At 42.0% G+C, this 26,794-nt stretch overlaps 1 protein-coding gene across 4 annotated transcripts in view; it reads right to left on the bottom strand.

The window, feature by feature from the left end:
* LOC139753743 (uncharacterized) overlaps positions 1–26,794 on the bottom strand; it is a 264,930-nt gene that overhangs the window by 33,027 nt on the left and 205,109 nt on the right. The window contains exon 7 of one of the 4 annotated variants that reach the window (XM_071670544.1): positions 20,127–20,882. The exons of 2 other annotated variants lie outside the window; for them this stretch is intronic. In XM_071670544.1, the coding sequence (XP_071526645.1) occupies positions 20,766–20,882 (117 nt within the window). In that variant the 3' untranslated portion in view covers positions 20,127–20,765. Of the gene's footprint in view, positions 1–20,126; positions 20,883–26,794 lie in introns of those variants that run through there. One more of the 4 variants, XM_071670542.1, reaches the window with a different exon arrangement.

The following is a 26,794-nucleotide window of genomic DNA, read 5'->3' on the forward strand; positions in this document are numbered from 1 at the left end:
GGTTACACTGCAAATGAAAAGTTGCCTTTGGAAAGGCCGTAATACTGGGGGTATAGTCTTGTCAAAGAACTTCTTATTCCAAAAGTCTACATTTCCTTGCTACTGGATGTAGTGCAGTATTGGGCTGGAAGAACCTTTAGAATGGTCCTGGGTAATACTAGGACTCTTTCAAAGAAAATACAAAAGGTCTTGGGGTAATCACATAAAAACAATACATATTTATTTATTTATTTTGCTTTGTCGCTGTCTCCCACGTTTGCGAGGTAGCGCAAGGAAACAGACGAAAGAAATGGCCCAACCCACCTCCATACACAATGTATATACATACACGTCCACACACGCAAATATACATACCTATACATCTCAATGTACACATATATATATACACACACAGACACATACATATATACCCATGCACACAATTCATACTGTCTGCCTTTATTCATTTCCATCGCCACCTCACCACACAATACATACGCATGGATAAAGAACATACTACAAGGGAAAAGATTGAAATATAACCCAAACTTCTCCCTATATGTCAAAGACCTCATAAAGCAAAAAACCAGCTCAGACACAGCCACACTCCCTCATTAAGATTAAAAGAACAAATCAAAACCCTTACATAACACCAAAACTAATCTCATCACTGAAAGACACTGAAAAAGTAGCACTTCTTTCTTAACACAGTATATCACAAGACCCATGGCAATTCTGCTGCAAAATCAAGAAAATCTACTCTTGTTATGCTAATCCAGACCCAATTATGAGACACTCCTGACCCATTCCAATGAACTCTCTTCCTGAAATGAACACACAACCATACTCATGAGACACTACTCATACATCAGCTACAAACTAACTTCCCACTAAACAGGAAAGTCAAGAAAAACCTACACAAAATCCTTCTAGAAACAAATACCCATCCACCCACTGATGTGATCGATAAAATTACAACATACTACACGCCTTGTCATGACCAAGTTTTCACATGAAACACCATGGCCCATTTGCAATCAAAGCAGTTACAGATATCTTCAAGTACTCAGAGTTAAACAACAAAATCCCAACACCAGGAAACCTGCCACCAGAATACGTCACAAAACCCTCCAATCGACCTGACTCCCCATCCTCCTACCACCCTAAATCACTTCTAACCTTAGGATTCAAACTCTGTGAAAAAATAATCCCACTCTCACCCATACTGCATGGCTTCAGATCCATACCCTCTACTACCAATCATCATGTCTTAAATGGATTCAATCAACTACAAGGCCCCTCCCACACAATACTAGTGGCAACAGACATCAAAAAGCATTTGACAATGTCCCCCAACACATCCTCATACAAAAAGTACTTGACACCACCTTCCATAATGACAAAAAATGATGAACCAATGTCATACATGGGCACCATGCTGGAGTCACCTTAAAACACTTGAACCCTACAATGGAGTTCCCTAAGGAGCAGTTCTCCATTTCTCTTCAAGCTCTTCCTACAAGACCTTCCATTACATCAGGCAAACCTTAATATGAATGTCCTTTCATACACATATGACCTCATAATTACATCAAAACACTTAAGACGCTACAGCAGCAATATTAAACATGCGGCACAATATTACAAAACTGGAACGAAGGCTCACTCAGAACAGAAAGTCTGCATCTCGACAGAAATCTTCACTTACTTGCGCCTTCCTGTCACCTTAAATGGACAGTCTCTCCCACTTAGCAAAACACAAACCATTCAAGATATCATATATAACACACACGACATTCACTTCCCACACTAACATCAACACTAAAGCAACACACAAACCAAATGCCCTCAGAACACTAAATAACAAAAGATTTGGCCTGGAAAAAGAATTCCTCAACATCCTATACAAATAATTCATCCTCTCCAATCTAAACTATGCCTCACTTGCCTGATTTCCAATCCAACAAAAGCAAACATTAAAAAGGATGAAACCCAATTGGAGGTATAAGGAGTGAGTTAAAAAGATTTTGAGTGCTTAAGGCCTGAACATGCAGGAGGGTAAAAGGTGTGCACAAAACAGGGTGAATTGGAGCAATGCGGTATATTGCGGTCAATGTGATGTCAATGGACAGAGCAAGGGTGCATGAAGCAGCCAGAGAAAACCATGAAGGTTGAGTGAGTAAGAAACGACTGGGTAAGAGAGACGTGAGGTAATACAAAAATTATGGTTGAGAGAGCTGAAGAGGGTGTGCTGAGTTAGACTGGACATATGAATAGAATGAGTGAGGGGAAGAGGAGATGACAAAGAGTATATATATATATATATATATATATATATATATATATATATATATATATAGTGAAATTGGAAAAAAATGTAGCTTAGACATTGAAGCTTATTGATACAGTGGTTAGATTGATGAGAACTACTATTGACGTTTGTGTAAATAAATCATACATTTCCCTTTTCCATAGCCAGAGGTTGAACCATTATGTGACATTCATTTTCTCATTTCATTTCAAGCTAGAAGTTTCAGTTTTCTAAATTATTTTTTACTTTTTTCGTATGTATATATATGTATGTGTGTGTGTATATGTATATATATATGTATATTATCCCTGGGGATAGGGGTGAAAGAATACTTCCCACGTATTCCTCGCATGTCGTAGAAAGCGACTAGAGGGGACGGGAGCGGGGGGCCAGAAATCCTCCCCTCCTTGTATTAACTTTCTAAAATGGGAAACAGAAGATGGAGTCACGCGGGGAGTGCTCATCCTCCTCGAAGGCTCAGAGTGGGGTGCCTAAATGTGTGTGGATGTAACCAAGATGTGAAAAAAGGAGAGATAGGTAGTATGTTTGAGGAATGGAACCTGGATGTTTTGGCTCTGAGTGAAACGAAGCTCAAGGGTAAAGGGGAAGAGTGGTTTGGGAATGTCTGGGGAGTAAAGTCAGGGGTTAGTGAGAGGACAAGAGCAAGGGAAGGAGTAGCAATACTCCTGAAACAGGAGTTGTGGGAGTATGTGATAGAATGTAAGAAAGTAAATTCTCGATTAATATGGGTAAAACTGAAAGTTGATGGAGAGAGGTGGGTGATTATTGGTGCATATGCACCTGGGCATGAGAAAAAAGATCATGAGAGGCAAGTGTTTTGGGAGCAGCTGAATGAGTGTGTTAGTGGTTTTGATGCATGAGACCGGGTTATAGTGATGGGTGATTTGAATGCAAAGGTGAGTAATGTGGCAGTTGAGGGAATAATTGGTATACATGGGGTGTTCAGTGTTGTAAATGGAAATGGTGAAGAGCTTGTAGATTTATGTGCTGAAAAAGGACTGATGATTGGGAATACCTGGTTTAAAAAGCGAGATATACATAAGTATACGTATGTAAGTAGGAGAGATGGCCAGAGAGCGTTATTGGATTATGTGTTAATTGACAGGCGCGCGAAAGAGAGACTTTTGGATGTTAATATGCTGAGAGGTGCAACTGGAGGGATGTCTGATCATTATCTTGTGGAGGCTAAGGTGAAGATTTGTATGGATTTTCAGAAAAGAAGAGTGAATGTTGGGGTGAAGAGGGTGGTGAGAGTAAGTGAGCTTGGGAAGGAGACCTGTGTGAGGAAGTACCAGGAGAGACTGAGTACAGAATGGAAAAAGGTGAGAACAATGGAAGTAAGGGGAGTGGGGGAGGAATGGGATGTATTTAGGGAATCAGTGATGGATTGCGCAAAAGATGCTTGTGGCATGAGAAGAGTGGGAGGTGGGTTGATTAGAAAGGGTAGTGAGTGGTGGGATGAAGAAGTAAGATTATTAGTGAAAGAGAAGAGAGAGGCATTTGGACGATTTTTGCAGGGAAAAAATGCAATTGAGTGGGAGATGTATAAAAGAAAGAGACAGGAGGTCAAGAGAAAGGTGCAAGAGGTGAAAAAAAGGGCAAATGAGAGTTGGGGTGAGAGAGTATCATTAAATTTTAGGGAGAATAAAAAGATGTTCTGGAAGGAGGTAAATAAAGTGCGTAAGACAAGGGAGCAAATGGGAACTTCAGTGAAGGGCGCAAATGGGGAGGTGATAACAAGTAGTGGTGATGTGAGAAGGAGATGGAGTGAGTATTTTGAAGGTTTGTTGAATGTGTTTGATGATAGAGTGGCAGATATAGGGTGTTTTGATCGAGGTGGTGTGCAAAGTGAGAGGGTTAGGGAAAATGATTTGGTAAACAGAGAAGAGGTAGTGAAAGCTTTGCGGAAGATGAAAGCCGGCAAGGCAGCAGGTTTGCATGGTATTGCAGTGGAATTTATTAAAAAAGGGGGTGACTGTATTGTTGACTGGTTGGTAAGGTTATTTAATGTATGTATGACTCATGGGAGGTGCCTGAGGATTGGCGGAATGCGTGCATAGTGCCATTGTACAAAGGCAAAGGGGATAAGAGTGAGTGCTCAAATTACAGAGGTATAAGTTTGTTGAGTATTCCTGGTAAATTATATGGGAGAGTATTGATTGAGAGGGTGAAGGCATGTACAGAGCATCAGATTGGGGAAGAGCACTGTGGTTTCAGAAGTGGTAGAGGACGTGTGGATCAGGTGTTTGCTTTGAAGAATGTATGTGAGAAATACTTAGAAAAGCAAATGGATTTGTATGTAGCATTTATGGATCTGGAGAAGGCATATGATAGAGTTGGTAGAGATGCTCTGTGGAAGGTATTAAGAATATATGGTGTGGGAGGCAAGTTGTTAGAAGCAGTAAAAAGTTTTTATCGAGGATGTAAGGCATGTGTACGTGTAGGAAGAGAGGAAAGTGATTGGTTCTCAGTGAATGTAGGTTTGTGGCAGGGGTGTGTGATGTCTCCATGGTTGTTTAATTTGTTTATGGATGGGGTTGTTAGGGAGGTAAATGCAAGAGTTTTGGAAAGAGGGGCAAGTATGAAGTCTGTTGGGGATGAGAGAGCTTGGGAAGTGAGTCAGTTGTTGTTCGCTGATGATACAGCGCTGGTGGCTGATTCATATGAGAAACTGCAGAAGCTGGTGACTGAGTTTGGTAAAGTGTGTGGAAGAAGAAAGTTAAGAGTAAATGTGAATAAGAGCAAGGTTATTAGGTACAGTAGGGTTGAGGGTCAAGTCAATTGGGAGGTGAGTTTGAATGGAGAAAAACTGGAGGAAGTGAAGTGTTTTAGATATCTGGGAGTGGATCTGGCAGCGGATGGAACCATGGAAGCGGAAGTGGATCATAGGGTGGGGGAGGGGGCGAAAATTCTGGGGGCCTTGAAGAATGTGTGGAAGTCGAGAACATTATCTCGGAAAGCAAAAATGGGTATGTTTGAAGGAATAGTGGTTCCAACAATGTTGTATGGTTGCGAGGCGTGGGCTATGGATAGAGTTGTGCGCAGGAGGATGGATGTGTTGGAAATGAGATGTTTGAGGACAATGTGTAGTGTGAGGTGGTTTAATCGAGTGAGTAACGTAAGGGTAAGAGAGATGTGCGGAAATAAAAAGAGCGTGGTTGAGAGAGCAGAAGAGGGTGTTTTGAAGTGGTTTGGGCACATGGAGAGAATGAGTGAGAAGAGATTGACCAAGAGGATATATGTGTCGGAGGTGGAGGGAACGAGGAGAAGAGGGAGACCAAATTGGAGGTGGAAAGATGGAGTGAAAAGGATTTTGTGTGATCGGGGCCTGAACATGCAGGAGGGTGAAAGGAGGGCAAGAATAGAGTGAATTGGAGCGATGTGGTATACCGGGGTTGACGTGCTGTCAGTGGATTGAATCAAGGCATGTGAAGCGTCTGGGGTAAACCATGGAAAGCTGTGTAGGTATGTATATTTGCGTGTGTGGACGTATGTATATACATGTGTATGGGGGGGGGTTGGGCCATTTCTTTTGTCTGTTTCCTTGCGCTACCTCACAAACGCGGGAGACAGCGACAAAGTATAATAAAAAAAAAAATATATATATATATATATATATATATATATATATATATATATATATATATATACATACATATATATATATATATATATATATATATATATATATATATATATATATTTTTTTTTTTTTTTTGCTTTGTCGCTGTCTCCCGCGTTTGCGAGGTAGCGCAAGGAAACAGACGAAAGAAATGGCCCAACCCACCCCCATACACATGTATATACATACGTCCACACACGCAAATATACATACCTACACAGCTTTCCATGGTTTACCCCAGACGCTTCACATGCCTTGATTCAATCCACTGACAGCACATCAACCCCGGTATACCACATCGCTCCAATTCACTCTATTCCTTGCCCTCCTTTCACCCTCCTGCATGTTCAGGCCCCGATCACACAAAATCTTTTTCACTCCATCTTTCCACCTCCAATTTGGTATCCCTCTTCTCCTCGTTCCCTCCACCTCCGACACATATATCCTCTTGGTCAATCTTTCCTCACTCATTCTCTCCATGTGCCCAAACCATTCAAAACACCCTCTTCTGCTCTCTCAACCACGCTCTTTTTATTTCCACACATCTCTCTTACCCTTACGTTACTTACTCGATCAAACCACCTCACACCACACATTGTCCTCAAACATCTCATTTCCAGCACATCCATCCTCCTGCGCACAACTCTATCCATAGCCCACGCCTCGCAACCATACAACATTGTTGGAACCACTATTCCTTCAAACATACCATTTTTGCTTTCCGAGATAATGTTCTCGACTTCCACACATTCTTCAAGGCTCCCAGAATTTTCGCCCCCTCCCCCACCCTATGATCCACTTCCGCTTCCATGGTTCCATCCGCTGCCAGATCCACTCCCAGATATCTAAAACACTTCACTTCCTCCAGTTTTTCTCCATTCAAACTCACCTCCCAATTGACTTGACCCTCAACCCTACTGTACCTAATAACCTTGCTCTTATTCACATTTACTCTTAACTTTCTTCTTCCACACACTTTACCAAACTCAGTCACCAGCTTCTGCAGTTTCTCACATGAATCAGCCACCAGCGCTGTATCATCAGCGAACAACAACTGACTCACTTCTCAAGCTCTCTCATCCCCAACAGACTTCATACTTGCCCCTCTTTCCAAAACTCTTGCATTCACCTCCCTAACAACCCCATCCATAAACAAATTAAACAACCATGGAGACATCACACACCCCTGCCGCAAACCTACATTCACTGAGAACCAATCACTTATCTCTCTTCCTACACGTACACATGCCTTACATCCTCGATAAAAACTTTTCAATGCTTCTAACAACTTGCCTCCCTCACCATATATTCTTAATACCTTCCACAGAGCATCTCTATCAACTCTATCATATGCCTTCTCCAGATCCATAAATGCTACATACAAATCCATTTGCTTTTCTAAGTATTTCTCACATACATTCTTCAAAGCAAACACCTGATCCACACGTCCTCTACCACTTCTGAAACCACACTGCTCTTCCCCAGTCTGATGCTCTGTACATGCCTTCACCCTCTCAATCAATACCCTCCCATATAATTTACCAGGAATACTCAACAAACTTATACCTCTGTAATTTGAGCACTCACTCTTATCCCCTTTGCCTTTGTACATTGGCACTATGCACGCATTCCGCCAATCCTCAGGCACCTCACTATGAGTCATACATACATTAAATAACCTTACCAACCAGTCAACAATACAGTCACCCCCTTTTTTAATAAATTCCACTGCAATACCATCCAAACCTGCTGCCTTGCCGGCTTTCATCTTCCACAAAGCTTTCACTACCTCTTCTCCATTTACCAAATCATTTTCCCTAACCCTCTCACTTTGCACACCACCTCGACCAAAACACCCTATATCTGCCACTCTATCATCAAACACATTCAACAAACCTTCAAAATACTCACTCCATCTCCTTCTCACATCACCACTACTTGTTATCACCTCCCCATTTGCGCCCTTCACTGAAGTTCCCATTTGCTCCCTTGTCTTATGCACTTTATTTATCTCCTTCCAGAACATTTTATTCTCCCTAAAATTTAATGATACTCTCTCACCCCAACTCTCATTTGCCCTTTTTTTCACCTCTTGCACCTTTCTCTTGACCTCCTGTCTCTTTCTTTTATACATCTCCCACTCAATTGCATTTTTTCCCTGCAAAAATCATCCAAATGCCTCTCTCTTCTCTTTCACTAATACTCTTACTTATTCATCCCACCACTCACTACCCTTTCTAATCAACCCACCTCCCACTCTTCTCATGCCACAAGCATCTTTTGCACAATCCATCACTGATTCCCTAAATACATCCCATTCCTCCCCCACTCCCCTTACTTCCATTGTTCTCACCTTTTTCCATTCTGTATATATATATATATATATATATATATATATATATATATATATATTTGTATGTAGCATTTATGGATCTGGAGAAGGCATATGATAGAGTTGATAGAGATGCTCTGTGGAAGGTATTAAGAATATATGGTGTGGGAGGCAAGTTGTTAGAAGCAGTGAAAAGTTTTTATCGAGGATGTAAGGCATGTGTACGTGTAGGAAGAGAGGAAAGTGATTGGTTCTCAGTGAATGTAGGTTTGCGGCAGGGGTGTGTGATGTCTCCATGGTTGTTTAATTTGTTTATGGATGGGGTTGTAAGGGAGGTAAATGCAAGAGTCCTGGAAAGAGGGGCAAGTATGAAGTCTGTTGGGGATGAGAGAGCTTGGGAAGTGAGTCAGTTGTTGTTCGCTGATGATACAGCGCTGGTGGCTGATTCATGTGAGAAACTGCAGAAGCTGGTGACTGAGTTTGGTAAAGTGTGTGGAAGAAGAAAGTTGAGAGTAAATGTGAATAAGAGCAAGGTTATTAGGTACAGTAGGGGTGAGGGTCAAGTCAATTGGGAGGTGAGTTTGAATGGAGAAAAACTGGAGGAAGTGAAGTGTTTTAGATATCTGGGAGTGGATCTGTCAGCGGATGGAACCATGGAAGCGGAAGTGGATCATAGGGTGGGGGAGGGGGCGAAAATTTTGGGAGCCTTGAAAAATGTGTGGAAGTCGAGAACATTATCTCGGAAAGCAAAAATGGGTATGTTTGAGGGAATAGTGGTTCCAACAATGCTGTATGGTTGCGAGGCGTGGGCTATGGATAGAGATGTGCGCAGGAGGATGGATGTGCTGGAAATGAGATGTTTGAGGACAATGTGTGGTGTGAGGTGGTTTGATCGAGTAAGTAACGTAAGGGTAAGAGAGATGTGTGGAAATAAAAAGAGCGTGGTTGAGAGAGCAGAAGAGGGTGTTTTGAAATGGTTTGGGCACATGGAGAGAATGAGTGAGGAGAGATTGACCAAGAGGATATATGTGTCGGAGGTGGAGGGAACGAGGAGAAGAGGGAGACCAAATTGGAGGTGGAAAGATGGAGTGAAAAAGATTTTGTGTGATCGGGGCCTGAACATGCAGGAGGGTGAAAGGAGGGCAAGAAATAGAGTGAATTGGAGTCATGTGGTATACAGGGGTTGACGTGCTGTCAGTGGATTGAAGCAAGGCATGTGAAGCGTCTGGGGTAAACCATGGAAAGCTGTGTAGGTATGTATATTTGCGTGTGTGGACGTGTGTATGTACATGTGTATGGGGGGGGGGGGGTTGGGCCATTTCTTTCGTCTGTTTCCTTGCGCTACCTCGCAAACGCGGGAGACAGCGACAAAGTATAAAAAAAAAAAAAAAAAAAAAAAAAAAATATATATATATATATATATATATATATATATATATATATATATATATATATATATATATATATATATATATATATGCATCAAAAGCAGTGGGACAAGAAGTGGGAGACTGAACTGAATATAGAAGGATTGAGTGAATAAGGTTTTGAATGATGTGGGCCTGAAAATGCAGAAAGATGAAAAGCACTAATGGGAAAAAGTGAATAGGTGGAATGTAGTATACAGGGGGTTATGTGGTAACAATGAACTGAACCAAGACATACAAAGCATCCAGGGGGAAACCTTGGAAAGGTCTGTGGGGCTTGGTTGTGGATGGGGGTTGCACTTTCGGTGCAATGCACATGACAGTTATACAACAGAAGTAAGCAAATGAAGCCTTCTCATCATCAGTCCCTAGTGCTACCTTACTACAATGGGGAACGTGAACAAGTGTAAAAAAATTACACTTGACACCATTTCCTGTCACAGAGCAGTAGCATCAGGAAAAGAGGAAAAATGGCCTCTCACAACCACTCTCTAGATGTCATATATAAAGTGCCAAATCCAAAGACTGTATACACAGTCAAGCCCCTTGGCATCCCCTGTGCCCTGGTTCAGCCTACTGATAACACATCATCTATATACCACAATACTTATTCATTTTATCTCATGCATGGATCTCACCCTCCTAAATGCTCAGGCCCCCTCTCCCCTTGGCTCCCTTTGCTTCTGACACATATATCCTATCAGTCAGCCTTTCTTTGTTTATCCTCTTCATAAATCATTTCAGTATATCCTAGTTTGCTCTCTAAATCATGCTCCACTTACTACTATATCTTTCTCTTACAATGTCATTCCTTAGCCAATTAATGCAACTTGCACCATATACATCCACCCTTTTCCATGTCTGCTTTCCCAGCACGGGACTCAAGTCCATACAACTACAATATCTGCACAATATTTGCCCTAACAAACAATGACCTCTGCTTCTATACTCTCATAAATGCACTCAAGACTGAAACTTCATTATATAAATATCCACAACCTTACACCCTACTATCTATATCATATCCACTTATATGTGTGTTAGTGGTCAGTGCTCTCCCTCTTCCTCTTGTGCAATCCCCTTAAATATCATGCAAAAACGAGCAACATGCTAATTCTTCACCAACCATGTTAGTAAGCTGTAACTATCTCACAAACAATTAATCTGCTAAGTTTCAGTTAAGAGGTGATGACTCTTCAACCTTTAAAGAAACTTAATTTCAGATTTATGGTTTGTGAAGATGATTCCTACCAAGCTTTCCTGTGGCCAAGTGTTAACCACTGGCCCTCACCTGAGACGTGGAGAACCTTTTTGAGTACTGGTAGTTCTCTACAGATGAGTTATACTCGTGATGCCTTAGGTGACTTGCTCTTCTCCCTCCATAATGTTGCTGCAATGTATCACCTGCCAGTGTACCACTCAAACTTCTACTGTGGTGGCATTCACCTCCATGGCCAACCATTACCAGTTAGTCACGCGTATATTTTGCCACATTAATAAGCTCTTCATGTAAACTAGTAACTTTTATCGAAATGTAACCTATGAAGTTAGGTAAAATTCTAACTTATACCCAGGAGGATATGTGCTTCATGAAAAAAAAGCCTATTAATCCTGTGGTTATGTAAAAGTATCCTATTCCCCTATGAAAATTCTGTGTAAACATATTAAGAAGCTCAATCACCTTCCTGATATATACAGAGAAAACATATCATAACTCTGATGAATAAAAACAGAGTAAATGCTATAAATAATATCTATTTATTTATTTATAATACTTTGTTGCTGTCTCCGACGATAGCGAGGTAACACAACGAAACTGACGAAAGAATGGCTCAACCCACCCACATACACATGTAAATACACACAAGCACATATACATAACTATACATATCAACATATACATACACAGACATATACATATATACACATGTACATATTCATACTTGCTACCTTCATCCATTCCCATCGCCACCTCCCCACACATGAAATACCATACCCCCTCCCCCCAGCGAGGTAGCGCTAGGAAAAGACAAAAGGCCACATTCATTCACACTCACTCTCTCAATGTCGTTTGTAATTCACCAAAACCACAGCTCCATTTCTACATCCAGGCCACACAAAACATTACATGGTTTACCCCAGACGCTTCATGTACCCTAGTTTAATCCACTGACAGCACGTCGACCCCGGTATACCATACTGGTCCAATTCACTCTATTCCTTGAAAACCTTTCTCCCTCCTGCATCTTCAGGCACCAATCGCTCAAAATCTTTCTCAATTCTTCCTTCCACCTCCAATTTGGTCACACACTGCTCCTTGTTCCCTCCACCTCTGACAAATATAACCTCTTTGTCAAGCTTCCTTTACTCATTCTCTCCAAGTAACCAAATACACCCTCTTCTGCTCTCTCAACCACTCTTTTTATTAACACACATATCTCTTACCCTTTCACTACTTACTCGATCAAACAACCTCACACCAAAAAAACTGTCCTCAAACATTTCATTTCCAACATAACCACCCTCCTCTGCACAATCCAATCTATAGCCCACACCTCGCAACCATATAAAACTGTTGGAACCACAATTCATTCAAACATATCCATTTTTGCTTTCCGAGATAATGTTCTCGACTTCCACGCATTCTTCAACGCTCCCAGAACCTTTCCCCACTACAAACCCCTGTGACTCACTTCCACTTCCATGGTTCCATCCGCTGCCATATCCACTCCCAGATATCTAAAACACTTCACTTCCTCCAGTTTTTCTCCATTCAAACTTACCTCCCAACTGACTTGTCCCTCAACCCTACTGTACCTAATAACCTTGATCTTATTCACATTTACTCTCAGCATTTTATTTTTAACACACTTTACCAAACTCAGTCACCAGCTTCAACAGTTTCTCACCCAAATCAGCCACCAGCGCTGTTTCATCAGCGAACAACTGACTTACTTCCCAAGCCCTCTCATCCACAACAGACAGCATACTTGTCCCTATCTACAAAGCTCTTGCATTCACCTCCCTAACAACCCCAACCATAAAAAATTAAATAACCATCAAACATCAAGCACACCTGCCGCAAACCAACATTCACTGGGAACCAATCATTTCTTTACTCGTGCACATGCCTTACATCCCAAAAAAAACTTTTCACTGCTTCACAACTTGCCTCCAACACCATATACTTTTAAATACCCTTCCACCAAAGCATCTGTATCAACTCTTTCATATGCCTTCTCCAGATCCATAATCCCTACATAAAATCCATTTGCTTTTCTAAGTATTTTCACATTACATTCTTAAAAGCAAACCCCCTGATCCACACATCCTCTACCACTTCGGGAAACCCACACGCTCTTCCCCAATCTGATCCCCTATACTCCCTTCACCCCTTTTCAATCAATCCCCTCCCATTTTAATTTCCCAAAACTTATACCTCTGGCAATTTGAAACACTCACCTTTATCCATTTCCCTTTGTCAATGGCACTGTGCATTCATTGCGCCAATCCTCAGGCACTTCCCCAAGAGCCCGTAAATTACTAAGTATCTTCACCAACCAGTAAACAACACAGTCACCCCCTTTTTTAAAAAAAATCCACTAGAATTTCATCCAAAACCACCATTTTTCTGGCCTTCACCTTTTGCAAAGCTTTCACTACCTTTTCTCTGTTTACCAACCATTCTCCATGACCCTCCACTTCACACACCAATCAACCAACCCCCCACTATTATGCCAATATTAAAGGAAGTAAGGGGGGTTTGGGGAGGAATGGGTGTATTTAGGGAATCAGTGATGGATTGGCAAAAGATGGGTTGCGGGATGAGAAAAGTGGGAAGTTTGGGTTGATTAGAAAGGGTAAATGAGTGGTGGCATGAAGAAGTAAGATTATTAGTGAAAGAGAAGAGAGAGGCATTTGGACGATATTTACAAGGAAAAAATGCAATTGAGTGGGAGATGTATAAAAAAAAGAGACAGGAGGGCAAGGAAAAGTGCAAGAGGTGAAAAAGAGGGCAAATGAGAGTTTTGGGTGAGAGGGTATCATTAAATTTTGGGGAGAATAAAAAGATGTTCTGGAAGGAGGTAAATAAAGTGCGTAAGACAAGGGAGCAAATGGGAACTTCAGTGAAGGGCGCAAATGGGGAGGTGATAACAAGTAGTGGTGATGTGAGAAGGAGATGGAGTGAGTATTTTGAAGGTTTGTTGAATGTGTTTGATGATAGAGTGGCAGATATAGGGTGTTTTGATCGAGGTGGTGTGCAAAGTGAGAGGGTTAGGGAAAATGATTTGGTAAACAGAGAAGAGGTAGTGAAAGCTTTGCGGAAGATGAAAGCCGGCAAGGCAGCAGGTTTGCATGGTATTGCAGTGGAATTTATTAAAAAAGGGGGTGACTGTATTGTTGACTGGTTGGTAAGGTTATTTAATGTATGTATGACTCATGGGAAGGTGCCTGAGGATTGGCGGAATGCGTGCATAGTGCCATTGTACAAAGGCAAAGGGGATAAGAGTGAGTGCTCAAATTACAGAGGTATAAGTTTGTTGAGTATTCCTGGTAAATTATATGGGAGAGTATTGATTGAGAGGGTGAAGGCATGTACAGAGCATCAGATTGGGGAAGAGCACTGTGGTTTCAGAAGTGGTAGAGGACGTGTGGATCAGGTGTTTGCTTTGAAGAATGTATGTGAGAAATACTTAGAAAAGCAAATGGATTTGTATGTAGCATTTATGGATCTGGAGAAGGCATATGATAGAGTTGGTAGAGATGCTCTGTGGAAGGTATTAAGAATATATGGTGTGGGAGGCAAGTTGTTAGAAGCAGTAAAAAGTTTTTATCGAGGATGTAAGGCATGTGTACGTGTAGGAAGAGAGGAAAGTGATTGGTTCTCAGTGAATGTAGGTTTGTGGCAGGGGTGTGTGATGTCTCCATGGTTGTTTAATTTGTTTATGGATGGGGTTGTTAGGGAGGTAATGCAAGAGTTTTGGAAAGAGGGGCAAGTATGAAGTCTGTTGGGGATGAGAGAGCTTGGGAAGTGAGTCAGTTGTTGTTCGCTGATGATACAGCGCTGGTGGCTGATTCATATGAGAAACTGCAGAAGCTGGTGACTGAGTTTGGTAAAGTGTGTGGAAGAAGAAAGTTAAGAGTAAATGTGAATAAGAGCAAGGTTATTAGGTACAGTAGGGTTGAGGGTCAAGTCAATTGGGAGGTGAGTTTGAATGGAGAAAAACTGGAGGAAGTGAAGTGTTTTAGATATCTGGGAGTGGATCTGGCAGCGGATGGAACCATGGAAGCGGAAGTGGATCATAGGGTGGGGGAGGGGGCGAAAATTCTGGGGGCCTTGAAGAATGTGTGGAAGTCGAGAACATTATCTCGGAAAGCAAAAATGGGTATGTTTGAAGGAATAGTGGTTCCAACAATGTTGTATGGTTGCGAGGCGTGGGCTATGGATAGAGTTGTGCGCAGGAGGATGGATGTGTTGGAAATGAGATGTTTGAGGACAATGTGTGGTGTGAAGTGGTTTAATCGAGTGAGTAACGTAAGGGTAAGAGAGATGTGTGGAAATAAAAAGAGCGTGGTTGAGAGAGCAGAAGAGGGTGTTTTGAAGTGGTTTGGGCACATGGAGAGAATGAGTGAGAAGAGATTGACCAAGAGGATATATGTGTCGGAGGTGGAGGGAACGAGGAGAAGAGGGAGACCAAATTGGAGGTGGAAAGATGGAGTGAAAAGGATTTTGTGTGATCGGGGCCTGAACATGCAGGAGGGTGAAAGGAGGGCAAGAAATAGAGTGAATTGGAGCGATGTGGTATACCGGGGTTGACGTGCTGTCAGTGGATTGAATCAAGGCATGTGAAGCGTCTGGGGTAAACCATGGAAAGCTGTGTAGGTATGTATATTTGCGTGTGTGGACGTATGTATATACATGTGTATGGGGGGGGGTTGGGCCATTTCTTTTGTCTGTTTCCTTGCGCTACCTCACAAACGCGGGAGACAGCGACAAAGTATAATAAAAAAAAAAATATATATATATATATATATATATATATATATATATATATATATATATATACATACATATATATATATATATATATATATATATATATATATATATATATATATATTTTTTTTTTTTTTTTGCTTTGTCGCTGTCTCCCGCGTTTGCGAGGTAGCGCAAGGAAACAGACGAAAGAAATGGCCCAACCCACCCCCATACACATGTATATACATACGTCCACACACGCAAATATACATACCTACACAGCTTTCCATGGTTTACCCCAGACGCTTCACATGCCTTGATTCAATCCACTGACAGCACATCAACCCCGGTATACCACATCGCTCCAATTCACTCTATTCCTTGCCCTCCTTTCACCCTCCTGCATGTTCAGGCCCCGATCACACAAAATCTTTTTCACTCCATCTTTCCACCTCCAATTTGGTATCCCTCTTCTCCTCGTTCCCTCCACCTCCGACACATATATCCTCTTGGTCAATCTTTCCTCACTCATTCTCTCCATGTGCCCAAACCATTCAAAACACCCTCTTCTGCTCTCTCAACCACGCTCTTTTTATTTCCACACATCTCTCTTACCCTTACGTTACTTACTCGATCAAACCACCTCACACCACACATTGTCCTCAAACATCTCATTTCCAGCACATCCATCCTCCTGCGCACAACTCTATCCATAGCCCACGCCTCGCAACCATACAACATTGTTGGAACCACTATTCCTTCAAACATATCCATTTTTGCTTTCCGAGATAATGTTCTCGACTTCCACACATTCTTCAAGGCTCCCAGAATTTTCGCCCCCTCCCCCACCCTATGATCCACTTCCGCTTCCATGGTTCCATCCGCTGCCAGATCCACTCCCAGATATCTAAAACACTTCACGTCCTCCAGTTTTTCTCCATTCAAACTCACCTCCCAATTGACTTGACCCTCAACCCTACTGTACCTAATAACCTTGCTCTTATTCATATTTACTCTTAACTTTCTTCTTCCACACACTTTACCAAACTCAGTCACCAGCTTCTGCAGTTTCTCACATGAATCAGCCACCAGCGCTGTATCATCAGCGAACAACAACTGACTCACTTCCCTAGCTCTCTCATCCCCAACAGACTTCATACTTGCCCCTCTTTCCAAAACTCTTGCATTCACCTCCCTAACAACCCCATCCATAAACAAATTAAACAACCATGGAGACATCACACACCCCTGCCGCAAACCTACATTCACTGAGAACCAATCACTTATCTCTCTTCCTACACGTACACATGCCTTACATCCTCGATAAAAACTTTTCACCGCTTCTAACAACTTGCCTCCCACACCATATATTCTTAATACCTTCCACAGAGCATCTCTATCAACTCTATCATATGCCTTCTCCAGATCCATAAATGCTACATACAAATCCATTTGCTTTTCTAAGTATTTCTCACATACATTCTTCAAAGCAAACACCTGATCCACACGTCCTCTACCACTTCTGAAACCACACTGCTCTTCCCCAGTCTGATGCTCTGTACATGCCTTCACCCTCTCAATCAATACCCTCCCATATAATTTACCAGGAATACTCAACAAACTTATACCTCTGTAATTTGAGCACTCACTCTTATCCCCTTTGCCTTTGTACATTGGCACTATGCACGCATTCCGCCAATCCTCAGGCACCTCACTATGAGTCATACATACATTAAATAACCTTACCAACCAGTCAACAATACAGTCACCCCCTTTTTTAATAAATTCCACTGCAATACCATCCAAACCTGCTGCCTTGCCGGCTTTCATCTTCCACAAAGCTTTCACTACCTCTTCTCCATTTACCAAATCATTTTCCCTAACCCTCTCACTTTGCACACCACCTCGACCAAAACACCCTATATCTGCCACTCTATCATCAAACACATTCAACAAACCTTCAAAATACTCACTCCATCTCCTTCTCACATCACCACTACTTGTTATCACCTCCCCATTTGCGCCCTTCACTGAAGTTCCCATTTGCTCCCTTGTCTTATGCACTTTATTTATCTCCTTCCAGAACATTTTATTCTCCCTAAAATTTAATGATACTCTCTCACCCCAACTCTCATTTGCCCTTTTTTTCACCTCTTGCACCTTTCTCTTGACCTCCTGTCTCTTTCTTTTATACATCTCCCACTCAATTGCATTTTTTCCCTGCAAAAATCATCCAAATGCCTCTCTCTTCTCTTTCACTAATACTCTTACTTATTCATCCCACCACTCACTACCCTTTCTAATCAACCCACCTCCCACTCTTCTCATGCCACAAGCATCTTTTGCACAATCCATCACTGATTCCCTAAATACATCCCATTCCTCCCCCACTCCCCTTACTTCCATTGTTCTCACCTTTTTCCATTCTGTATATATATATATATATATATATATATATATATATATATATATATTTGTATGTAGCATTTATGGATCTGGAGAAGGCATATGATAGAGTTGATAGAGATGCTCTGTGGAAGGTATTAAGAATATATGGTGTGGGAGGCAAGTTGTTAGAAGCAGTGAAAAGTTTTTATCGAGGATGTAAGGCATGTGTACGTGTAGGAAGAGAGGAAAGTGATTGGTTCTCAGTGAATGTAGGTTTGCGGCAGGGGTGTGTGATGTCTCCATGGTTGTTTAATTTGTTTATGGATGGGGTTGTAAGGGAGGTAAATGCAAGAGTCCTGGAAAGAGGGGCAAGTATGAAGTCTGTTGGGGATGAGAGAGCTTGGGAAGTGAGTCAATTGTTGTTCGCTGATGATACAGCGCTGGTGGCTGATTCATGTGAGAAACTGCAGAAGCTGGTGACTGAGTTTGGTAAAGTGTGTGGAAGAAGAAAGTTGAGAGTAAATGTGAATAAGAGCAAGGTTATTAGGTACAGTAGGGGTGAGGGTCAAGTCAATTGGGAGGTGAGTTTGAATGGAGAAAAACTGGAGGAAGTGAAGTGTTTTAGATATCTGGGAGTGGATCTGTCAGCGGATGGAACCATGGAAGCGGAAGTGGATCATAGGGTGGGGGAGGGGGCGAAAATTTTGGGAGCCTTGAAAAATGTGTGGAAGTCGAGAACATTATCTCGGAAAGCAAAAATGGGTATGTTTGAGGGAATAGTGGTTCCAACAATGCTGTATGGTTGCGAGGCGTGGGCTATGGATAGAGATGTGCGCAGGAGGATGGATGTGCTGGAAATGAGATGTTTGAGGACAATGTGTGGTGTGAGGTGGTTTGATCGAGTAAGTAACGTAAGGGTAAGAGAGATGTGTGGAAATAAAAAGAGCGTGGTCGAGAGAGCAGAAGAGGGTGTTTTGAAATGGTTTGGGCACATGGAGAGAATGAGTGAGGAGAGATTGACCAAGAGGATATATGTGTCGGAGGTGGAGGGAACGAGGAGAAGAGGGAGACCAAATTGGAGGTGGAAAGATGGAGTGAAAAAGATTTTGTGTGATCGGGGCCTGAACATGCAGGAGGGTGAAAGGAGGGCAAGAAATAGAGTGAATTGGAGTCATGTGGTATACAGGGGTTGACGTGCTGTCAGTGGATTGAAGCAAGGCATGTGAAGCGTCTGGGGTAAACCATGGAAAGCTGTGTAGGTATGTATATTTGCGTGTGTGGACGTGTGTATGTACATGTGTATGGGGGGGGGGGGGGTTGGGCCATTTCTTTCGTCTGTTTCCTTGCGCTACCTCGCAAACGCGGGAGACAGCGACAAAGTATAAAAAAAAAAAAAAAAAAAAAAAAAAAAAATATATATATATATATATATATATATATATATATATATATATATATATATATATATATATATATATATATGCATCAAAAGCAGTGGGACAAGAAGTGGGAGACTGAACTGAATATAGAAGGATTGAGTGAATAAGGTTTTGAATGATGTGGGCCTGAAAATGCAGAAAGATGAAAAGCACTAATGGGAAAAAGTGAATAGGTGGAATGTAGTATACAGGGGGTTATGTGGTAACAATGAACTGAACCAAGACATACAAAGCATCCAGGGGGAAACCTTGGAAAGTTCTGTGGGGCTTGGTTGTGGATGGGGGGTTGCACTTTCGGTGCAATGCACATGACAGTTATACAACAGAAGTAAGCAAATGAAGCCTTCTCATCATCAGTCCCTAGTGCTACCTTACTACAATGGGGAACGTGAACAAGTGTAAAAAAAATTACACTTGACACCATTTCCTGTCACAGAGCAGTAGCATCAGGAAAAGAGGAAAAATGGCCTCTCACAACCACTCTCTAGATGTCATATATAAAGTGCCAAATCCAAAGACTGTATACACAGTCAAGCCCCTTGGCATCCCCTGTGCCCTGGTTCAGCCTACTGATAACACATCATCTATATACCACAATACTCATTCATTTTATCTCATGCATGGATCTCACCCTCCTAAATGCTCAGGCCCCCTCTCCCCTTGGCTCCCTTTGCTTCTGACACATATATCCTATCAGTCAGCCTTTCTTTGTTTATCCTCTTCATAAATCATTTCAGTATATCCTAGTTTGCTCTCTAAATCATGCTCCACTTACTACTATATCTTTCTCTTACAATGTCATTCCTTAGCCAATTAATGCAACTTGCACCATATACATCCACCCTTTTCCATGTCTGCTTTCCCAGCACGGGACTCAAGTCCATACAACTACAATATCTGCACAATATTTGCCCTAACAAACAATGACCTCTGCTTCTATACTCTCATAAATGCACTCAAGACTGAAACTTCATTATATAAATATCCACAACCTTACACCCTACTATCTATATCATATCCACTTATATGTGTGTTAGTGGTCAGTGCTCTCCCTCTTCCTCTTGTGCAATCCCCTTAAATATCATGCAAAAACGAGCAACATGCTAATTCTTCACCAACCATGTTAGTAAGCTGTAACTATCTCACAAACAATTAATCTGCTAAGTTTCAGTTAAGAGGTGATGACTCTTCAACCTTTAAAGAAACTTAATTTCAGATTTATGGTTTGTGAAGATGATTCCTACCAAGCTTTCCTGTGGCCAAGTGTTAACCACTGGCCCTCACCTGAGACGTGGAGAACCTTTTTGAGTACTGGTAGTTCTCTACAGATGAGTTATACTCGTGATGCCTTAGGTGACTTGCTCTTCTCCCTCCATAATGTTGCTGCAATGTATCACCTGCCAGTGTACCACTCAAACTTCTACTGTGGTGGCATTCACCTCCATGGCCAACCATTACCAGTTAGTCACGCGTATATTTTGCCACATTAATAAGCTCTTCATGTAAACTAGTAACTTTTATCGAAATGTAACCTATGAAGTTAGGTAAAATTCTAACTTATACCCAGGAGGATATGTGCTTCATGAAAAAAAAGCCTATTAATCCTGTGGTTATGTAAAAGTATCCTATTCCCCTATGAAAATTCTGTGTAAACATATTAAGAAGCTCAATCACCTTCCTGATATATACAGAGAAAACATATCATAACTCTGATGAATAAAAACAGAGTAAATGCTATAAATAATATCTATTTATTTATTTATAATACTTTGTTGCTGTCTCCGACGATAGCGAGGTAACACAACGAAACTGACGAAAGAATGGCTCAACCCACCCACATACACATGTAAATACACACAAGCACATATACATAACTATACATATCAACATATACATACACAGACATATACATATATACACATGTACATATTCATACTTGCTACCTTCATCCATTCCCATCGCCACCTCCCCACACATGAAATACCATACCCCCTCCCCCCAGCGAGGTAGCGCTAGGAAAAGACAAAAGGCCACATTCATTCACACTCACTCTCTCAATGTCGTTTGTAATTCACCAAAACCACAGCTCCATTTCTACATCCAGGCCACACAAAACATTACATGGTTTACCCCAGACGCTTCATGTACCCTAGTTTAATCCACTGACAGCACGTCGACCCCGGTATACCATACTGGTCCAATTCACTCTATTCCTTGAAAACCTTTCTCCCTCCTGCATCTTCAGGCACCAATCGCTCAAAATCTTTCTCAATTCTTCCTTCCACCTCCAATTTGGTCACACACTGCTCCTTGTTCCCTCCACCTCTGACAAATATAACCTCTTTGTCAAGCTTCCTTTACTCATTCTCTCCAAGTAACCAAATACACCCTCTTCTGCTCTCTCAACCACTCTTTTTATTAACACACATATCTCTTACCCTTTCACTACTTACTCGATCAAACAACCTCACACCAAAAAAACTGTCCTCAAACATTTCATTTCCAACATAACCACCCTCCTCTGCACAATCCAATCTATAGCCCACACCTCGCAACCATATAAAACTGTTGGAACCACAATTCATTCAAACATATCCATTTTTGCTTTCCGAGATAATGTTCTCGACTTCCACGCATTCTTCAACGCTCCCAGAACCTTTCCCCACTACAAACCCCTGTGACTCACTTCCACTTCCATGGTTCCATCCGCTGCCATATCCACTCCCAGATATCTAAAACACTTCACTTCCTCCAGTTTTTCTCCATTCAAACTTACCTCCCAACTGACTTGTCCCTCAACCCTACTGTACCTAATAACCTTGATCTTATTCACATTTACTCTCAGCATTTTATTTTTAACACACTTTACCAAACTCAGTCACCAGCTTCAACAGTTTCTCACCCAAATCAGCCACCAGCGCTGTTTCATCAGCGAACAACTGACTTACTTCCCAAGCCCTCTCATCCACAACAGACAGCATACTTGTCCCTATCTACAAAGCTCTTGCATTCACCTCCCTAACAACCCCAACCATAAAAAATTAAATAACCATCAATACATCAAGCACACCTGCCGCAAACCAACATTCACTGGGAACCAATCACTTTCTTCCTACTCGTGCACATGCCTTACATCCTCGAAAAAACTTTTCACTGCTTCTAACAACTTGCCTCCAACACCATATACTCTTAATACCTTCCACAAAGCATCTGTATCAACTCTTTCATATGCCTTCTCCAGATCCATAAATGCTACATACAAATCCATTTGCTTTTCTAAGTATTTCTCACATACATTCTTCAAAGCAAACGCCTGATCCACACATCCTCTACCACTTCTGAAACCACACTGCTCTTCCCCAATCTGATGCCCTATACATGCCTTCACCCTCTCAATCAATACCCTCCCATATAATTTCCCAAACTTATACCTCTGCAATTTGAACACTCACCTTTATCCCATTTGCCTTTGTACAATGGCACTGTGCATTCATTGCGCCAATCCTCAGGCACTTCACCAAGAGCCGTACATATACTAAGTATCTTCACCAACCAGTAAACAACACAGTCACCCCCTTTTTTAATAAAATCCACTAGAATATCATCCAAACCCGCCACTTTGCTGGCCTTCACCTTTCGCAAAGCTTTCACTACCTTTTCTCTGTTTACCAAACCATTCTCCATGACCCTCTCACTTCACACACCACATCAACCAAGCCACACTATATATGCCAATATATAATGGAAGTAAGGGGAGTGGGGAAGGAATGGGATGTATTTAGGGAATCAGTGATGGATTGCGCAAAAGATGCTTCCGGCATGAGAAGAGTGGGAGGTGGGTTGATTAGAAAGGGTAGTGAGTGGTGGCATGAAGAAGTAAGATTATTAGTGAAAGAGAAGAGAGAGGCATTTGGACGATATTTACAAGGAAAAAATGCAATTGAGTGGGAGATGTATAAAAGAAAGAGACAGGAGGTCAAGAGAAAAGTGCAAGAGGTGAAAAAGAGGGCAAATGAGAGTTAGGGTGAGAGAGTATCATTAAATTTTAGGGAGAATAAAAAGATGCTTTGGAAGGAGGTAAATAAAGTGCATCAGACAAGGGAGCAAATGGGAACTTCAGTGAAGCACAAATGGGAGGTGATAACAAGTAGTGGTGATGTGAGAAGGAGATGGAGTGAGTATTTTGAAGGTTTGTTGAATGTGTTTGATGATAAGAGTGGCAGATATAGGGTGTTTTGGTCGAGGTGGTGTGCAAAGTGAGAGGGTTAGGGAAAATGATTTGGTAAACAGAGAAGAGGTAGTAAAAGCTTTGCGGAAGATGAAAGCCGGCAAGGCAACAGGTTTGGATGGTATTGCAGTGGAATTTATTAAAAAAGGGGGTGACTGTATTGTAGACTGGTTGGTAAGGTTATCTAATGTATGTATGACTCATGGTGAGGTACCTGAGGATTGGCGGAATGCGTGCATAGTGCCATTGTACAAAGGCAAAGGGGATAAGAGTGAGTGCTCAAATTACAGAGGTATAAGTTTGTTGAGTATTCCTGGTAATTTATATGGGAGGGTATTGATTGAGAGGGTGAAGGCATGTACAGAGCATCAGATTGGGGAAGAGCAGTGTGGTTTCAGAAGTGGTAGAGGATGTGTGGATCAGGTGTTTGCTTTGAAGAATGTATGTGAGAAATACTTAGAAAAGCAAATGGATTTGTATGGAGCATTTATGGATCCGGAGAAGGCATATGATAGAGCTGATAGAGATGCTCTGTGGAAGGTATTAAGAATATATGGTGTGGGAGGCAAGTTGTTAGAAGCAGTGAAAAGTTTTTATCGAGGATGTAAGGCATGTGTACGTGTAGGAAGAGAGATAAGTGATTGGTTCTCAGTGAATGTAGGTTTGCAGCAGGGGTGTGTGATGTCTCCATGGTTGTTTAATTTGTTTATGGATGGGGTTGTTAGGGAGGTGAATGCAAGAGTTTTGGAAAGAGGGGCAAGTATGAAGTCTGTTGTGGATGAGAGAGCTTGGGAAGAGAGTCAGTTGTTGTTCGCTGATGATACAGCGCTGGTGGCTGATTCATGTGAGAAACTGCAGAAGCTGGTGACTGAGTTTGGTAAAGTGTGTGAAAGAAGAAAGTTAAGAGTAAATGTGAATAAGAGCAAGGTTATTAGATACAGTAGGGTTGAGGGTCAAGTCAATTGGGAGGTAAGTTTGAATGGAGAAAAACTGGAGGAAGTAAAGGTTTAGATATCTGGGAGTGGATCTGACAGCATATGGAACCATGGAAGCAGAAGTGAATCATAGGGTGGGGGAGGGGGCGAAAATCCTGGGAGCCTTGAAGAATGTGTGGAAGTCGAGAACATTATCTTCGAAAGCAAAAATGGGTATGTTTGAAGGAATAGTGGTTCCAACAATGTTGTATGGTTGCGAGGCGTGGGCTATGGATAGAGTTGTGCGCAGGAGGGTGGATGTGCTGGAAATGAGATGTTTGAGGAAAATGTGTGGTGCGAGGTGGTTTGATCGAGTAAGTAATGTAAGGGTAAGAGAGATGTGTGGAAATATAAAGAGCGTGGTTGAGAGACCAGAAGAGGGTGTTTTGAAATGGTTTGGGCACATGGAGAGAATGAGTGAGGAAAGATTGACCAAGAGGATATATGAGGTGGAGGGAACAAGGAGAAGTGGGAGACCAAATTGGAGGTGGAAAGATGGAGTGAAAAAGATTTTGAGTGATCGGGGCCTGAACATGCAGGAGGGTGAAAGGCGGGCAAGGAATAGAGTGAATTGGATCGATGTGGTATACCTGGGGTTGACGTGCTGTCAGTGGATTGAATCAGGGCATGTGAAGCGTCTGGGGTAAGCCATGGAAAGTTGTGTGGGGTCTGGATGTGGAAAGGGAGCTGTGGTTTCGGGCATTATTGCATGACAGCTGGAGACTGAGTATGAACAAATGGGGCCTTTGTTGTCTTTTCCTAGTGCTACCTCACACATGTGAGGGGGGAAGGGGATGGTATTCCATGTGTGGCGGGGTGGCGATGGGAATGAATAGGGGCAGACAGTGTGAATTGTGTGCATGGGTATATATGTATGTGTCTGTGTGTGTATATATATATGTACACTGAGATGTATAGGTATGTATATTTGTGTATCTGGGCGTGTCTGTGTGTACATTGTGTATAGGGGTGGGTTGTGCCATTTCTTTCGTCTGTTTCCTTGCGTTACCTCGCAAACGCGGGAGACAGCGACAAAGCAAAATAATAATAATAATAATAATAATAATATATATATATATATATATTTGGAAAGCTTTTACTACCTCTTCCCTATTTACCAAATCATTTTCCCTAACCCTCTCACTTTGCACACCACCTCGATCAAAACACCCTATATCTGCCACTCTTTCATCAAACAAGTTCAACAAACCTTCAAAATACTCACTCCACCTCCTTCTCACATCCCCAATATTTGTTATCACCTCCCCATTAGCCCCCTCCACTGAAGTTCCCATTTGTTCCCTTGTCTTACGCACTTTATTTACCTCCTTCCACAACATCTTTGTCGCTGTCTCCCGCGTTAGCTAGGTAGCGCAAGGAAACAGACGAAAGAATGGCCCAACCCGCCCAAATACACATGTATATACATACACATCCACACACGCAAATATACATACCTATACATCTCAATGTACACATATCTATACATGTACATAATTCATACTGTCTACCTCTATTTGTTCCCATCGCCACCCCGCCACACATGGAATAACAACACCCTACCCCTCATGTGTGCAAGGTAGCGCTAGGAAAAGACACCAAGGCCCCATTCGTTCACACTCAGTCTCTAGTTGTCATGTAGTAATGCACCGAAACCACAGCTCCCTTTCCACATCCAGGCCCCACACAACTTTCCATGGTTTACCCCAGACGCTTCACATGCCCTGGGTCAATCCATTGACAGCACGTCGACCCCGGTATACAACATCGTTCCAATTCACTCTATTCCTTGCCCGCCGTTCACCCTCCTGCATGTTCAGGCCCCGATCACTCAAAATATTTTTCACTCCATCTTTCCACCTAAAATTTGGTCTCCCACTTCTCCTCACTCCCTTAACCTCTGGCACATATATCCTCTTTGTCAATCTTTCCTCACTCATTCTCTCCATGTGACCAAACCATTTCAAAACACCCTCTTCTGCTCTCTCAACCACACTCTTTTAATTTCCACACATCTCTCTTACACTTACATTACTTACTCGATCAAACCACCTCACACCACATATTGTCCTCAAACATCTCATTTCCAGCAC

Source organism: Panulirus ornatus, chromosome 15 (genome assembly GCF_036320965.1).
Source record: "Panulirus ornatus isolate Po-2019 chromosome 15, ASM3632096v1, whole genome shotgun sequence".
In the NCBI taxonomy this organism is placed as follows: domain Eukaryota; kingdom Metazoa; phylum Arthropoda; class Malacostraca; order Decapoda; family Palinuridae; genus Panulirus; species Panulirus ornatus.